This window comes from Rattus norvegicus, chromosome 15 (genome assembly GCF_036323735.1).
Source record: "Rattus norvegicus strain BN/NHsdMcwi chromosome 15, GRCr8, whole genome shotgun sequence".
Classification (NCBI taxonomy): Eukaryota; Metazoa; Chordata; class Mammalia; order Rodentia; family Muridae; genus Rattus; species Rattus norvegicus.
In genome coordinates this window covers 104,395,745-104,413,391 of record NC_086033.1, presented here as the reverse complement: position 1 = coordinate 104,413,391, position 17,647 = coordinate 104,395,745, and the positions used below count along the sequence as shown (strand labels likewise).

The window sequence follows — 17,647 nt, the reverse complement described above, 5'->3', positions numbered from 1 at the left end:
ATAGTTTAAAGTGGCATTTCACACATAAGTTAAGTTTCCAACTTACTTACTAAACTAAGTGTGGCCAGAATATCCTTTCTACTCAAAGCAAAATTAGCAACTGTGTTTAAAACTTTAAACTTTAGATCGGTAAGTACAAGACATGTCAACTTCACTAGCGACATGTAAAATACATCTTTGCTCTGTAAATAAAGGTATCGACACATCTTCAGAGTCTCCTAAAAAATCATGGGTCGCAAGGAGCTCCACGTATCAACTTTCCTAGGAATTACCTCACAAAAATCTGAGCTTCAACACTAACAATGTATCATCCGTCTTCTATTGAGCTAATAGGATTATTGCAAATGGGTTTACAACTGCATCTGAAATGGAACTCTTGAACTAAGACAGATTGAGAACGATCTGGGTTATATGAAAAGAGATGGCACTGGCCCAGTTAAAACAGTCACACTCCCCAGTATTACCCATTTATAAACCCAAATCTCTAGGGATCAAACAAAATTTGAAGAGCAGAGCGAGATGGTCGGCAGGAATCCCTCAAAGGCAACTTCACACGATCTTGAAGGGACCCAGCTTGTGCAGCTCCTTTCAGAAACCAAAAAGGGGCTGGAGGGAAAGACGCCGTAAGGCAGCGACAAGCAGGACACACGTTTCCCAGAGCGGGGATGGGGAAGGGAGCAGCAGGGGTGGGGGAAGCGGGCCGGGTCCGGAGCTGCCCGGGTCTGGCCGCCCTAGAGGGCTGGTGGGCCACGCGGGGAGTCCGGGGCCCCGGTGCGGGGCCCGCGGGCGGGGCAGCGCGTCAGGCGCGGTGGCACGTGTGCGCGGGTCGGCGGCGAGGCAACCGGCGCCGCCGCTGCACGGGCCGGAAGGGCCGGGGCCGGGCGGGAGGCGCGCACGTGGGCTGTGGAGCCGCTGTCCGCCAGCCGGGCCGACCTGCGCCGCTCCGCCGGCCGACGAGCGCCCAGGGCCAGTGGGCCGGCCGCGGAAGGGAAGGATCAGCGCGCTCGGGTCGCGGGGCCGCCGATTCGCTTACCTCCGCCTGTTTCCGGACCACATTGTCGGGGCTGAGCAGGTTTCCCAGGAGCAGGTAGAACTGTTGCTGCTCCGCCGCGGCCGCCGCCATTGCGCTAGGCGTGAGAGAGAGAAGGAGGGAGCTGTGAGGCGCGCTGGCGGGCCGGCGGGAGGGTTGGGGGCGGGCCCAGCGCGGCGACCGGCACCAGCGGCGGCGCGGGTATAAGGGGCCGGGCGGGAAGGGCGGGGCCGAGGGGCCAAGGGAGGACGGGGCGGAGCCTCGCGCCCTCTCACCCCGCCGCGGCTGCCGGCGCCCGTGTCCCATTGGCTCGCGGCGTGGGGGGCGTGCCCGAGGCCGCCCCCTCGAGGGCCACGCGGATTGGCCACGCACCCTGCGGTGTCGTCACTCCAGCGCGCGCCGGGAGGCGGGGCTAGCGGGTGTGTGTGGTGGCCGTAGGGCCGCTGTACAACGAGGTTGGGGTTCTCGGGGCGCGGGTGGGGAGGAGCCGACCCGGCCGGGCTGCCGCGAGGGGTGTGAGGCCGGGCCCAGAGGAGGGGCCAGCTCCAGAGCGCGGGAGATTTCGGCGCCCGGGGCTGGCTGGATTCCCTTCCCTGCCGCCCGTCGCGTGGCCTCGCCTTAGGGCTTTGGGGCCCCGGGACCTCCCACCCCAATCTCCCCAGCAGCGGATCACAGACACACACGCCTCTGCAGACCACTCCATCTGTCTGACCCTGTGATGTCGTGTCGTCCCCCTCAGCCTGTGACTCAGGCCGCCCCTACCCTCCGCTGTCCTGTGACTCATGTCCTGGGACTGTCCCGGAAGAGGGGTTGCTCATCACGGTCTCTCCCCCTGCACTTCTCCACCCGGGATCGAAGCACACACGCTCCCATCCGGGAACTGCCACCCGTCCTGGTGCTTGGAGCTTCTTTGCTCTCTAAGGATGGGAGAAGGCATGAGCCACTCCCTAACGTGGTTGATCTTATGATAGTTGACGCAGGCCAGCACGGAGGGGACCAGAGACTGCCTCCCTCCTCTTCTCTGAACTCCAATGCTTACACACCAGGGTTGGTCCATCATTCTGTCTGGGGCTGCCTAAGCTGAGAGAGCAGAACTCAAATCGAAACACTTTGAGAATCAAATGCTCATACCAAGAGAAAAAACCGACTCCAAAACTAATGTATGAAATGGTCTGACATGGAAAAAACAATGTGGCCCAAGAGTGAAAGAGCACCCCCAGTTGGAAACCAGTTCTGCAAAATAGATGGGTTGGCCCCCAAAGAGAACGCAATCAGGGTTGCAGCTACGACTGTAGAGGGGAGACCTTTCTCCACAATTCAGATTCCGTTGTAAAAATCTTGGCTGGTTCTCAACCCCCAAATTTATCCAGGTCCTTTGCCCAGACTCTTTTGAAAGCCTACAGTGTGTCCAAAGCATTGCCTAAGCTGAGGGTGACAGCAGGAGGAAAAAGGGTGTCTTGAGTTAAAAGGACTCTACTTCTTCTGAGTAATTGGTTTCCACAGCCTGAGGCAGGTAACTGCAGCTCAGCAACTCATGGATTTTTCTTGAAGTTTTTTTTTTTTTTTTTCTGGCAATTGTGTGTTTTGAAAGTCTTAAATATTTTTTTCTTGGGTGATTTTAAAGTTGGTCTTACATCATCCGTGGTCAGGTCATGCAAAATCTGGCCAGAAGCCCTGGGCTAACTTGGACCTGGGCTAACTTGGAATTGTAAGAACCAGCCAAAACTTCTACAGTGGCATTTAGTTGGTTTGTGGAGAAAGTTATCGCCTCTAGTTTTAGCTGCCACACTGGCAGGGTTCTCTTTTCTACAGCAGGCCAGCACAACTATTGTGTAAAACTGGTTTCCTACCTGGAATTCATTCTTTGGCCACATTTGTTTTCTTCAAGGTTAGACCATTTCGTACATTAATTTGGAGTCGATATTTTATCTTGATGTGTGTGTGTGTGTGTGTGTGTGTGTGTGTGTGTGTGTGAGAGAGAGAGAGAGAGAGAGAGAGAGAGAGAGAGAGAGAGAGAATAGGACATGAATTCCTCATTCAGAGTTCTTAAAATTTGGGGTATCTCATACTAACCAATTTTTAATTAACTAGGTAACAGTGTAATAAGACCTAGAGACATAATCACACACACACACACACACACACACACACACACACACACACACACAGTAGCTAAAATTAGAGGGGACCTTTCCCAGATTCCGTTGTAAAAATCTTGGCTGACTCTCAACTCCAAGTTTATCCCAGTGCCTTTGCCCAGACTCTGTTGAGAGATGAATCTGTACATTGCCTCTATGCCCAGTTTGGGGACATAGATAAACGGTAGAGTTTTTGCCTATCATGCATGAGGTCCTGGGTTTGGCAGTACTGCGTAAAGGAAGTCTGAAGATTCTTGCCTGTGAGCACAGCGCTCAAGATGTGGAAGTAGGATAATCAAGAGTGCAAGATCAAGACCATCCTCGGTTGCACAGAGAGAACAGCCTGCGTTACACGAGGCTGTGACTAAAACAGCAAAATGTTTATCGATGATTATTGAACAATAAATACCTCAACATAAGTTTATATGTCAAGGCTATATGGAGTGATAGCTGTATTAATAATTTCTGTTTACTTTCGTTGTTACTGTCAACCTCTGTTTGGGCTTGAAATCACAGAGCCCCTCCTGCTATTGCTTCCCAAGTGCTAGGACCAAAGGTGTGTTCCTACTGAGGACTCAGTATGTCTGGTTCAAAAGGACGTGTGCTTCCAGTTTAAAAACGTAAACTTTGTGCTCGCTTCGGCAGCACATATACTAAAAACGTAAACTTTACATTTAGTTTTAAAGACAACAGGACATTAATAACATTTTATATCGGTAACATGTAGAAAGAGTATGTTGGTTTAAAGTCTACTAATGAAATTCACTAACTCTATTATATATAAATCAATCATTTTTAGCTGTTTCTCTTTACTTATTAAAGTATGGCTAGTTAGAAACTTAAAAATAACATGTTAAAAACATATATTTTACTTCTAACAGAATAAAACAAGTGGCTAAACTATATATGTGGTCATTTAAATCAGGTATTGGCGTAAAAGGATACGTCAGTTACCGTACAGTGTTTTCTGTTGCTCCCAGTTTTTCGACTTGATTCTCAGGGATTTGGAGGCATGGCACAACACTTTCTGAGCGGTGTTCCTTGCTTAGGAATTTCCTTTCCCTGCTGATGACATAAACAGAATTGAAGACATTTAGAAGACCATCAGGTCAAATCTCATCTTGTAGAATACAATTTTACAGCTGAGCCTGGTGGCTGGTAGACCGAGCCATTAGTCCCAGAACTCAGGAGGTCCTGAGTTTGATCCCCAGGACTCACATTAGAAAAAGAACTGACTGGGGCTGGGGATTTAGCTCAGTGGTAGAGCGCTTGCTAGGCAAGCGCAAGGCCCTGGGTTCGGTCCCCAGCTCCAAAAAAAAAAAAAGAAAAAAGAAAAAAGAAAAAAAAAAAAAAAAGAACTGACTCCCCCAAGTTGTCCTCTGACTTCTACACACTTGCTGGGGTTCATACACACGCACGTGTGCACACACACACACATACACATACATGTACGCACATGCACACACACACACACACACATACACTATGCTTTTTTTAAAATCAAGTACCGGTCAAGAGCTAAAGAAAAATATTTCCTGGAGGATAACTGTTTTTCATTTAAATGTGGCAAATGGATTTAAATACCGTCCCCTTTGCTGCATTTTAAACATGAAATAAAAATATACTTAGCAGAAGGGTTTCATTTTTAAGATTAATGTTTTTACTTAGAACACAAATATGTTGACTGTTAAAGAATGGAAAAAGACACCTCATATAAACAGTTTCCAAAAGAAGGCCAGCGGACCGCACTGCTGCCACCCAAGCAGAGCCCAGGACCAAGTATCTTTAGAGTTGAGTGTAGGGGCAGCTGGGGTTCTGACTCAAATGACCGCAATTCATAGAAACCACATGAAGGCAGAAAGAGACCACCTCCCCACAAAGTTGTCCTCTGAACTCTTAAGTGTGTGTGTGTGTAGGCCACCCTCGAACCCACAGACATACATCACATGCATATTTTACAACAAAATGTCACTAATGATGGGATATTTCCATCACAGGATCAACCCAATCAGATACAGCTAAAGATTTTTAAGAGTATGTTAATTTCTCTATATGTGGAAGAAACACAATTTACACATATCTACATGGAGTGGATAAGAGAGCATGCATGTGAATGCCTATGCGCCATATGGTGTGTGAAGTCAGAGGACAGGGAGTTGGCTCTCGCCTTCCTCCCACCATGTGGGTCTCAGGGATCAAACTCAGACTGTGTGACTTGGCGGCAAGAGCCTTCGCTGGCTGATCTGTCTTGCCAGTCCAGACCTAGAAGTTATAAACACACGGATCTAAAAACGCCCCCAAATAAAACTTGACCCATCTAAGAAATGAGACGGTTCAGTGAGAACAATTTGGGATGTGAGTTCCCACCTCCTGCAACTGATAGGATAGCCAGGTATATAGACAGAAGACAGAAGAGAGACAAACATGCTATAAATCCAGTGTCCCTACTAGGTTTGCAGAGGACGCCACCCACTAACTGCTGTGAGCACACATTTCCCGGGTGCATACACAGCATTAGCCAGGATGGACCCTATTTTTTAAAAAAAGGTTGCAAGCAAAAACTTGTTGTCTGGCATAATAGAGATTAAAGGACTATAAGAAATCTGAGAACTTGACACGTATGTGGAGATTAAACAGCACAACTTTAATGGCAGCCATATTAAAGGACAACTCATGAAAGAAATTAGAAAACACCAGAGACTGATAAAACTGCCAGATGGCAATGCTTACAGAACGCCACGACAGCAGGCTCATAGGGAAAATCAGTCGCAAACACCTACATAAGGAGAGATACAAGATGCCAGGTAGAATAGTTCCTTCCAGTAATCCCAGCACTGAGAGGCCACAGTGTCCTGCTGTCGTCCCCAGTGCGGATGGCCTGGGCCATCATGTCTAATGCCCAGCTCCTGATTTTTGACAAAGGTCCTGTGCTGGTTAATTTTTTTTTTTTAAATTTTCAATGTGGGTGCTTTGTGGTACCCAGTTGTTTGTTCAAATACAAGGTTAGATAGATACTGCTGAAGGGATTTGAGGATTTCGAACTAAGATTTGTAGTTAATCAACTCAGGAAAGCAGAAGACCTTCCATGAGATGTGTTCATTTCTTATAACTGAGACTCTAGTAAGAACCACTCCTATGTTTGGAGCAAGAAACAATCTCGTGCCAAGGAGATTCGGGTGCCTTATGGATTTTAAGCTCTAGGTCACACTACGAGCTGCTATCGGGACTTGCAGAGCGCTGGTTCTCTCACAGACTTTGACCTTGCTGTGTCCTACAGTGATCAGAGCTCATCCTTTACATTAAATATTTTGCGCTCTGCACGGCAGCACACGCCTGAAAGGTAGGGAAGGCAGGTCCCTGAGTTCAAGGCCAGGTTGGTCCATATTAGCACTGTACGGGGCCAGCCTGCAGTAGTATGTAACCTGATTGGCCTTGAACTCACCTTGTAGCTGAGGATAATCTTAAACTGATCTAAATTCTGAGATTACAGGCTTGTAACAGCCTGGTGCGTTCTATGTGGTGCTGAGGGATGGAAACCGTGCTTCCTGCATGCAATATTAAGCCTTCAACCAGTAGAATGACAGCCCTGGTCTCTCGGTGCTTAACACCATCCCGAGAGGGAAAAGAGAACCTGTAGAATGGGAGCAAACTTGTATAAGCCACGTATCCTTTAGGGACTTAGGTTCAAAACATACAAAGAACTCTTACACTCAACAAGAAAGCAGCCCAGTTAAGACATATTTGAAGACAATGAGCAGTAAACACATGGGAAATGCTCAACAGCATTAGCCGTTACAGACGTGCAAAGAAAAAACTCAAGGTACCATTTCGTCTGGAGCCACTGCTTTAGTTTAAAAGGCAGCAGTAAGTGTTGCTGGGAATGTGGAGGAATCGAAACCCTCACCCTGGAATCTCCAGGCTCAGATCCCTCATGCTTTGCTGATGGAGCATGTGCAGCAGTTAATGGACAGTGGCAGAGGGAAGACGGTCAACTGGGGATGGAGGAGACCCAATGTGGTGCAAGTAGACCCGGCAATGAAAAGAAATAAGACAGATGGAGACAATGTAACACGGATGGCTTTTAAGATCTTCTTAGAAAGTGACCGCAGACACGAAGGCTCAAATGTTCTATGAAATGCACCCAATGAGAAAACCCCGTTTAAATAAATGAATGGTTGCCATGTGCCTGGGGGTGGGGCAGAGGGGAGAAGAGGTGTGGGAGTAGAAGACTATAGATACTTATGTAGCTTTTGAGTGGGGGAAGGAGGGGTCCCATAGTTAGCTTTAATCATCTACTAGTCAAAACCCATAGTCACCGGGGAAGATTGAACCTCAGCCAAGGAGCCACAGAGCTGAGCTGTTGGCCTGTAGGCAAGTCTGGGTGTGCGTGTTTTCTTGACTGTCCGTTAGTGTGGGAGAGAGATCCCAGCCACTGCAGGAGGATTATATAACAAAGCCAGCTGAGCAAGCCAGTTAGTAAGTAGCCATTTCCCACTGGTTTCTGCTTTAAGGTCCTGCCTCTATTGTTCCTACCTTGCCCCACCCTGTACAGTTTATAAAGCACAGTGAGTTCGTTCCTCTCAAGTTGCGCTTTGGGTGACGTGTTTATACTGAGCAGCAGAAAAGCAAGCTAACATGGGTAACTGAGAGATTCGTGAATCTCTTGAATCAGTGTTAGTGGGTGTACAGTTGTAAATATACAAAACTAACAATCATATACTTTAAAAGGCTGGACTTAGGTGGGGAGGACCTGCACATGCCGACCCATACACAGGCATAGGTAATTAAATGTAGCCAGGCCTGGTGGCACACAGGCAGGTAGATCGCCGAGTTTGAGGCCAGCTTGGTCTCCTCAGCAATTTTCAGGACAGCCAGAGATGTGGGGGTTATGAAATCCTCACAATCAGAGAAACCCTAAGAAAACCAAACCAACCAACCAAGCAACCAAACAAAATCCCCAACAACAACACAACAAACAATCCCCCTTAAATGTCATTTAAAAGTATATTGAGCCAGGGCTGGTCCACACAATTAGTCACCGCACTCAGAAGGCAAAGGCCTCCACACCCTCAGGCTTCCAATCTGTAGCCCTGGGCACGAGACAGTGAACAGAGAACAGAAGATAACTTCCCGGGCTGGGGATTTAGCTCAGTGGTAGAGCGCTTACCTAGGAAGCGCAAGGCCCTGGGTTTGGTCCCCAGCTCCGAAAAAAAGAACCAAAAAAAAAAAAAAAAAAAAAAAAAGAAGAAGATAACTTCCCGAGGTGATGGGTGAGAGAGAAGAGTGAGGTCAAGATAGGAGTGGGGGCATTGTGACTCTGAGGTCACAGTCTTTTGAGAGATTTTTAATGCTGAAAAACAAGAAATATGAGAAGAAATGGAGGCACGGAGAAAGCAGCACAAACCTTCTAGAGCAAAGATGAATTATACTGTAGGCAGGAGGAAAGCTCGTAGCTAGACTGAGTAAGCAAGATGGATGGGGGAGGCCTGGGAGGGACATAAGGCCCAGGCATATCCCAGCTTAGCCGTGCAACTTGCTGTAAGGAAAAGGGAAACCCCTGGTGGACTAATAGACATTATCTTAGAAGGAAAGTTTGAGGGACTAGGGATGTACCACACTAGGAGAGCACTTGCCTAGCCTGTTCTCAGTTCCGGGTTCTGCCGGTTGTGGTGGTGCACGCCGGTAGGATTTGCTGAAGGAGGCAGAGGCAGGAGGATCACGAGTTCGAGGCCAGCCTGGGCTACACATTTAAAAATGGGGTTGGGGATTTGGCTCAGTGGTAGAGCGCTTGCCTAGCAAGCGCAAGGCCCTGGGTTCGGTCCCCAGCTCCGAAAAAAAAAAAAAAAGAAAAAAAAAAAAAACAACAAAAAACAAAAAACTCAGTTCCGGGTTCTGCCCCAGCACCGTGAAAGCCCCGAGATAGCCAACACTTGTAATTTCAAGGACCTGGGAGGTAAAAAGCAAGAGGGAGGTTCCGAAGCTCTTGGCCATCTTCAGCTACACACCAAGTTAGGCCATTCGAACTCTATACGTGGACTCCACTCTCAAAAGTCCAAAACAAGACCAGAGATGGTTCTAAAGACATACTGTGTAGAAGTAGGAGGGAAAGTGAATGTGCTGGGGGCTTTAGGGGCCATTGCCGTGCGGCACAGAAAGTAATGAAGGACCCTAGTTCTTTTTTTTTTTTTTTGGTTCTTTTTTTCGGAGCTGGGGACCGAACCCAGGGCCTTGCGCTTCCTAGGTAAGCGCTCTACCACTGAGCTAAATCACCAGCCCCGGGACCCTAGTTCTTACTGAAGTGTAAGAAGCTTGGCCTGGGCTGGAGAGATGGCTCAGTGGTTAGAGCACTGTCTGCTCTTCCAAAGGTCCTGAGTTCAAATCCCAGCAACCACATGGTGGCTCACAACCATCTGTAATGGGATCTGATCCCCTCTTCTGGCTTATATATAATAAATAAATAAATCTTTAAAAAAAAAAAGCGGGGTTGGGGATTTAGCTCAGTGGTAGAGCGCTTGCCTAGGAAGTGCAAGGCCCTGGGTTCGGTCCCCAGCTCCGGAAAAAAAAAAAAAAAAAAAAAAAAGAACCAAAAAAAAAAAAAAAAGCTTGGCCTGGTAGAAAGTAGGAAGGTTATGGGGTCCCCGTGAAGGGCCCTAGGGGCTTTTGCCAGCCTTACACCCACCGCCTCAGGTCAAGAGTAGGCGAAATACCAGCTTCCCACCTCAGGTCAAGGCTAAGCCAAGTTCCATCCTCCACCCACAGTTCTCGGGAGGACCAGGGACCTTCTTGAAAAATAAAAATAAAAATGCAGAATGTACTGATAGTCACCTGACCCTCTGGTCCCAGGTAGAGTTCGAATGTGTGTCATGTGCTTGCTAGCCAATAGATTCAAAGGTCAATATGCTTAGCCAATAAATTTAAACTGTAACGTTGCTGATGTAACCTGTACCCCATTCGGGGTCATTCTAGTCACTCTCCAGCAGGGGCTGATTGATGGTCGATCCCAACACACCAGAAAATAAACCTCTTGGCATTTGCATCAAACTCTGTTCTCCTGTCTCACTGGGGGTGGGGGTGGGGGTGGGGGTGGGGGTGGGGGTGGGGGTGGGGGTGGGGGTGGGGGTGGGGGTGGGGGTGGGGGTGGGGGTGGGGGTGGGGGTGGGGGTGGGGGTGGGGGTGGGGGTGGGGGTGGGGGTGTCTCCTGGTAGTTAGGACTCACTTCGAGCCTTACAGCAATGGCTCAGTCTATCAGATGGTACCCACAGCCGTGTTCAAAATGGTCAAATTTAGCTAGTTTTTGTTTGATTTTTAGAGTCTCAATTGAGTATGGCCTCACAGTCACGAGACAATGATAGGGGGATCTCTGTGAATTCCCAGTCTATCTATGTGTTGTGTTCTGGGAGTACAGAGACCCTGTCTCAAGAAATAAAGATAATTAGGCTGGACATAGATCATTGTGTGTGTGTGTGTGTGTGTGTGTGTGTGTGTGTGTGTGTAGTGGGGGTATCTGAAGTATAATTTAAGGATCCTCTAGGAATAATTGAATTAAAAAAATCCCACTAAATGCAGTGTTCTGAGGGCCCAGGTGGGTAGGTGGGTAGGTCCTGAGCTGGGAAGCAGCCCTGAAGTTTAAGCTTCATAGGCTTCAAGGTGAATCTTCTTCTAGGTCTGGTGATGTCACTAAATGAGGAGGAGGTGACAAATTCAGTGTCTTTGTTGATTTCACCTCCCCCCCTTCCCTTTTTTGTTTTTGGAAACAGGGACTCATGTAGCCTAGTCTGACCTTGAACTCCCTCTTTAAACATGTGTGTGTGTGTGTGTGTGTGTGTGTGTGTGTGTGTGTGTGTGGCCAGAGGATGACCTCTAGTGCTCTAGTGTCTTCCTCTCTCTTTGCCCAAGATAAGCTCTCCTGTTGCTCCAGAACAGAAACTTGCTGGATCATCTGGCCAGCGAGCTCTGGGGAACTGGCATCTCTGCCCCAACACTTACGGACTGTTATGCCTGGCTGTCTACATGGGTGGCAGTGACTCAAACCAAGTCCTCTCAGAACAAGGGCTTTTATCCTTTGAGCATCCTGGCCTCAAATTCCCCATGTAGCTGACAATGAGCATGAACTCATGATCCTTCTGCCTCTACCTCCCAGGCACTGGGCTTATTGGTCTGCACCACCATGCCTGGATTTCCCTGTTGATTCCTGATTACAAACAGTTCTTTAGCATTTAGGAATTCACTAATGTAAATGTAACTTTGATTCACCCGATGTAATTGTCCCCTTTGCTAACCTAGGTCTAATCCTGGAAGCTTCTAGCTTCTGTACAATCTAACCTTGGCCTAGAATGTTTTCAGCCTCTGAGACTTACTGCTGAATATGCTCACCCTCTCTAGTTCTCTCTGAACTCTGACTGGCTGGTTCAACTCAGATGTTCCAGTCAAACTCCTCTCTTAGCTAACTGATTTAACCTGGCTCCTCTTTGTTTCTCTTGAATTGGTCTGCTTGGCCTCATACTAACTTTGTCAAACTGTCCTGGTCTTCTGACTCCTCCTCATCCTCTGGCTCATGCTGTGTCTAGCTTGTTCTCTCTCTTTGCAATCTGTATCTCAGTAACTGTCCTGGTAAAACTGCCTCCTCCTCTTGCTCTTCTTCTTCCTCCTCCTTTTCCTCCTTCCTCTCCCTTCCTCCCTCCCTCTCTTCACTGCTCTCTTAAGTAGCTTCCCTTTCTTCTCTCTTTTCATGAGTTGACCATTTCCTATTCAAATCTTTCTCTGATTCATCACTTTGTTTGCTACTTATCACTTAGACATCACTTTCACACACTGCTTTGGCCTACAAACTAACTTAACCTCCATTGTTTGGGATTCAAGGCGTATGCTAAGGGTGTGTCTGTATTCCAGCCGGAGGGATTAAAGGCGTGCGCTAAGGCCTGAGCCACACACACAACCAGATACAGGTATTTTCAGTAAATAACACCATCTTGGTGTTCAGTGTGATCACACACTAATGAGTGGGGAGCCCTCAGTTTGGACGAATGGGTAAGGGGAAAAGGGAGTTGTCTCACAGTCTTTGACAGAGTTGTTTTGATTTTTCTCTCTCTCATACAAACAGAGGAAAGAGTACCCAATATAAAGGGGAAAAAAAAACAATTTTCTTTTAAGACGTTCTTAAAACTTATTGTGTGTGCACATGAGCACCATGTAGGTGGGTGCATGAGGCAATCATGAGGTCAGAGGTCAACTCTATGGAAGGTTCGCACCTTCCTTTTGTACAGTGGAGTGCAAGGTTGTCAGGCTTGTGTAGCAAGCACCTTTACCCGCTGAGCCACCTCCCTGGTCCCAGTTTCCTTTAACTGTGAGCTCTCCTGACCTCTGTTCCACGCCACCTCTTTCTCAGCAATATGGAATTTAAGCCTCACCTAACGAATGAGATCAGAGCAGGACTAAAAATGCTCAACACGCTGACCTCTCCCACCTTAATCCAAGCAGTTAGATCCTTGCTTTGTTCTTGCTTCCAGTTTTGTTTGATTATCCAGAGAGATAATGGTCCCTACCCCTCTGAAGAATGTCTGCAGGGTGTAGGCAAAGGTTGTGTTTTCAGGTCCCTACGCTGCCCCCACTCGGGTGGAAGGAGAACTGTGCTACGGTGACTGGAGAGCACATGGGGGAAACTGGGACAGTGAAAACATGCTCTTAAACTTGAGTGGGTGAGCAGGAGAACTGTGTGTGCATGTGTGTGCATGTTTGGGTATGTGTGTGCATGTTTGTGCATGTACGTGTGTATGCACCCGTTTGTGTGTCTTAAACATGTGTGTCTTGTACATGTGTGCGTGTTTGTGTGTGCATGAGTACATGTGTGCACATGCTCATGCGTGAGCATCTATGTGTTGCGTGTTTGTATTTGTGTTTGCACCTGTGTGCATGCGTACGTACACATGTGTGTGCAGGGGTGCACATGTGCGTATACATGTGTGCCTGTGTGTGAATGTGCATGAGTGTATGCACATACCCCAGCACAGGTATGAAGGTCAGAGGACAGCTTTGTGGAGTGGGTTCTGTCCTTCCTCCATTGTGTGAGTTGCAGAGATGAAGCAGAACACGGCAAGCACTTTATGTACAGAGCCATCCCCCAGCCTTTGTAGCTTTGAAGACTTTCTCCTCTGTGATGGGCGACTGCATGAACATGATGAGCGCTCTGGCTCCTGTCCCACCTTCACTACTAAGTGATCTTGGTTCGTTCTCAAGGCTGCCCCTATCTGTGTTTTGGGAGGGTTGGGCCAGTTCCCGGGTGTCTTCCTGCCTCCTGCAGGTGAGGTTTACCAAGTCAGCTCTCCATTGTGTTGTAACAGAGCGTTCCCAGAGCAGCCGGCAGCATAGGGTTCCTTGTCCTGGAGCTTAGAGATGTGTGCTCCCAGCATCTTCCCTAGTTTAGGAGTGCCTCTTCTCTGTCATCTGCCATCCTTTGTGGTAACCGCTAACCAAAAATGGCACTGTTTTTATCTGTCTGCTACTTGTTGTCTGGCTTCATGTGTGCTCTAAATGCCAGGAAAGCCAAAGGTAGAAGGTGATATGTTTGGGGAGCAGAGCAAATTCCTGAAGAGAAGCACACATAGTCAGTCAGTCTGTCTGCCTGTCTGTCTGTCTGTCTGTCTGTCATCTACCTATCAAACTATTTGTCTATGAATCATCTATTAAACTGTCCATCTATCTATCCATCCATCCATCTGTCAAACTGTCGATTTGGGGCTGGAGAGGTGGCTCAGTGATTAAGAGCACTGACTGCTCTTCCAGAGGTTCTGAGTTCAATTCCCAGCAACCACATGGTGGCTCACAACCATCTGTAATGAGATCTGATGCCCCTTCTGATGTGTCTGAAGATAGCTACAGTGTACTCATATACATAAAATAAATAAATCTTTAAAAAAAAACCTGTCGATTTGTCTGTCTATTTACCTACCTACCTACCTACCTATCATCTATATGTCTGTGTATCTACCTACTTATTGTCTATATGTCTGTGTATGTATGTATGTATGTATGTATGTATGTATCTATCCATCTATCTATCTATTTATCAAACTATGAGGCAGAGTTTCATCTAGGCTGCTCTTGGAGGGAGAAGAGGCTTTTTTGAGACAAGGTCTTGCTGTATATCCCTGGCTAGTTTGCGACTCAATATATAAACCAGTTTGGCTTAGAACCCCAGAGCAGCTCCTACCTGTGCTTCCTTAATGCCAGGGTCACAGGCATGAGCTGCCACATCTGACTTTATGGCCATTATGCAATGCTGAGGATTGAGCTCAGGGCTTCACGCAAGCTAGACTAGGGCCCTACGGACTGAGCCACACTCCTAACCCCACTAACTCTCCATTTTAGGGTTTGTAACTATTTCCCAGTGGTCTCATCTCTCTGGAGGTGACACAATGTTCCAACCCATAGCTGTCTCTCCTGCCAGTGTGACCAGCCACCCACACTCATGTGGTGACAGAATGGTTTAGGGAGCTCCATAGATATGGATGGGCCTTTATTTCTTTGCAAGATGACACTGGCTTTACCCTGGTGAGGACGCTCAGTTCTCTGAGGAGCAGAGCGACTGAGTAGGTGGTTCTTTAAGTAAGCCCTATGTTGGTTACTGAGTGATTGAAGGTGAAATGCGTCCCTCTCGTTTACTTGCCTAAGTCTCTGAAAGCTGAGATGAAATTTGCTCACTGCCGAAAGGACACAACCATAATGTCCAGGAGCCCCAAGTGGGGACTCCAGAGCCTTTAAATAGAAGGTGGCCGGGGTTGGGGATTTAGCTCAGTGGTAGAGCACTTGCCTAGCAAGTGCAAGGCCCTGGGTTCGGTCCTCAGCTCCGGAAAAAAAAAAAAATAGGTGGCCAGTAGTTCTTTGCTACAGGAATGGGGGTAGACCATTCTAGCAGACTGGACTTAAATCACTTGAGTAGGAGGTGAAGAAGTGAAGATCAGAGTTATAAAGGAAAACACAATCTTCCTGTCCATTAGGAGAGAAGCCAGACGACCTGGGGATAATTTACTCCATTAGGAGAGAAGCCAGCCGAAACCAGGATAACTTACTCCATTAGGAGAGAAGCCAGCCAGACCCGGGATAACTTACCTGGTGACGCAAAGATCCCGGTCAAGAAAAGTGGCTGTGCTCACACATGGGCCCTGGCAAGGTTTCTCCCCGGAACCACCTGAGTGAGTTAGAGAGCCATCTCACCATCTCTCACTATTTTGGGATGGTGACAGGCTGTGTGGGTCACGAGACCAGTTCTGCTTTAAGCAGCTCTGACCAAGTTCACAGAGACGGTGTAGTGGGCTAAAGGCGCTGCCGTGGACTTCTCTTAGTCTCTGCCGGCTAGAATCCCTTCCTCTGGTCCTCCTTCCAATAGATGCTGCTCTCCCAGTCCCCCGGAGCAGGAGAGCGGAAGGAGGGCCATAGATCTTAACCAGAAATGCCTTCCTTTCCGTAAGCTCTTAAGTTTTCTCTGTCTAAAGGGAGCATGAGGGCTACTTACAGTAGTCAAGGCTGTTCTCAGCCCTATGCTTGCTTCGGTCATAGGATGGCACTAACCCCACAGTTCTGACCTCACAGCTCAAAGAGGTCACCATGGAGACACTAGAATGCAATTGTGACCTCCCCTCACGGCTGTCTGAGTCTGCCCGCCGCTCAGCTGCAGGCTCTGAACTGTAGAATTGGATAACACAGGGAAAGTATACCTGAATGTAGAGGGAAAGGCCCGGGAGAACAGAACACATGAATTAAGGGGCAATGGGATGGGACACAGACGCCACCAACTTCATCTTTGAGACACACGAGTCGGCTCTTTACCTGTATATTTCAACTCGCATTACTCAGCACCAAGCAAAACCAGTCTCACAAACAAACGTATATAAATTTATGTGGAAGAAACAGGAAATTCCAGATTAAATCACGTTCTGACTTTTGGGTTGGTAATAAAATTCTCGCAGGACATGTGCGTGATCTACATTTTCCTCAATGCCCACTTGGCTGCCCCTACTGTTAATACCGTTACTCTGTATTAACTCTGAATTAAACAACCTACTGTCTTAAATGGTTTAAAACCATTTAAGAAGACTTGTACAGAATCCTTTCTGTGGGCTGTTTTTTCTGGGTAAGGAGAGATTGAACCACTTCGCCCTCAAAGGGCCTCTTCAGAAAGCTGCTCAGTGCCCACGCCCGGCAACCACCTCTTCATCTGGAGTTTATCATAATATTTTGGTTCCTAGGCTAGTGTCCTGAGGGCATTTTCCCTCAAGGATCCTACAGGGAGATTAAAACCAGGTTTTCTGTTTTTAGAGAAGTGGTCTCCTGTCACTAAGGTTGGCCTTGAACTCTGAGTAATGGAGATGGTCTGGGACTTCCAGTCTTTTAGCCTTCGCCTCCAAAGCACTGGAACTCCAGGCTTGTGCCACTTCACCCAGCTCAAAACTAGATTTTTTCTGAAATGTACGGAGAACGTGTTTCAGGAGCAAGATTCTCAGAAGTTCTTCCTGCTTCTGTGAAGGGTCGCTTGGTTTTGGCCAGTGGAGCTCAGCTGAGCCCTGATCATCCCCCAACCTACACCATGACTAACTTGAGAGGAGCGTGCATCGCACTTCCTCAGCAGCCCCAAGAGTGGGAGGATTGTGAATAGCCAATGTTGTGGCTAAAGGTAGCCTAGAATGTCAGGGTTAGAGAAGCCTGTGGACGGCGCTTTGATCTATGACCCGGTGTGCCTGTCACTCACCCCGTTTTAATCACAGGCCTCGAGTGTGTCATGCATAATGTGTATATGCGTGTGCGCACGTGTGTGCACCTGTGGCCAGAAATTGGAGTCAGGTGTCTTTCCCTATCACTCTCCATCTGACCTTTTGAGACAAGGTCGATGCAGTGGTTTGAATAAGACATGAATTCTAATTCCCTAATCTCAGGCATTTGAGTACTTGTTCCCACAGGATTTCAGTGGTGGATGGTGCTTGGGTAGGCGAGGAGAATGTGGTGGGTTGGCCTGATGCTGCTTGTATTCTAATGCTAATATTGGTCCCTCAAGAGACATTGGTCCCAGACAAGTGATGGCTTGTGAACCTTCTCCACGCTTTAACTGGTCAATAAAAGGCTAGAGCCTGTGATTGGGCAGTGGAGGGGAAAGGTGGGACTGGAGGCTTGGAAGAGGGTGGCAGGTAGAGAGGGAGAGAGAAGGAGACTGACTGGTGTAGAGCAAGCTGCATGGACCAGAACTGTGTGGCTAGGAGAAATAGCAGGTAACAAGGGGCCTTATAGCTGGGAATAAGTTAGTATAGTCCTAGATCCACTCAATCTAGGCTTACGGCTTCTAATTAAAATGTCTGGATTGTGTGTCTTTTACTCTGGCTTACTAGGATTGTAAAATCCAGCGACAGGAGAAGTGCGTCATGGCAGGGAGAAGTGGAGACCTTTGATGTTTCAAAAGCCATGTGCCTTCCCCAGTCCACTCTCTCTGCCTCCT

General features: G+C 47.9%; 1 protein-coding gene across 7 annotated transcripts in view; it reads right to left on the bottom strand.

The window, feature by feature from the left end:
* Ipo5 (importin 5) overlaps positions 1-15,766 on the bottom strand; it is a 50,360-nt gene extending 34,594 nt beyond the window's left edge. Inside the window, exons 1-4 of one of the 7 annotated variants that reach the window (XM_224534.11) lie at positions 15,677-15,702; positions 15,274-15,352; positions 4,123-4,233; positions 1,034-1,127 (exon numbers count right to left, since the gene is read on the bottom strand). In XM_224534.11, coding sequence (XP_224534.8) covers positions 1,034-1,123 — 90 coding nt within the window. In that variant the 5' untranslated portion in view covers positions 1,124-1,127; positions 4,123-4,233; positions 15,274-15,352; positions 15,677-15,702. Of the gene's footprint in view, positions 1-464; positions 729-1,033; positions 1,145-4,122; positions 4,234-15,273; positions 15,353-15,676 lie in introns of those variants that run through there. The other 6 variants (XM_063274353.1, XM_039093991.2, XM_017599929.3 and 3 more) reach the window with 6 other exon arrangements.
* Between the last annotated feature and the right edge of the window lie 1,881 nt (positions 15,767-17,647).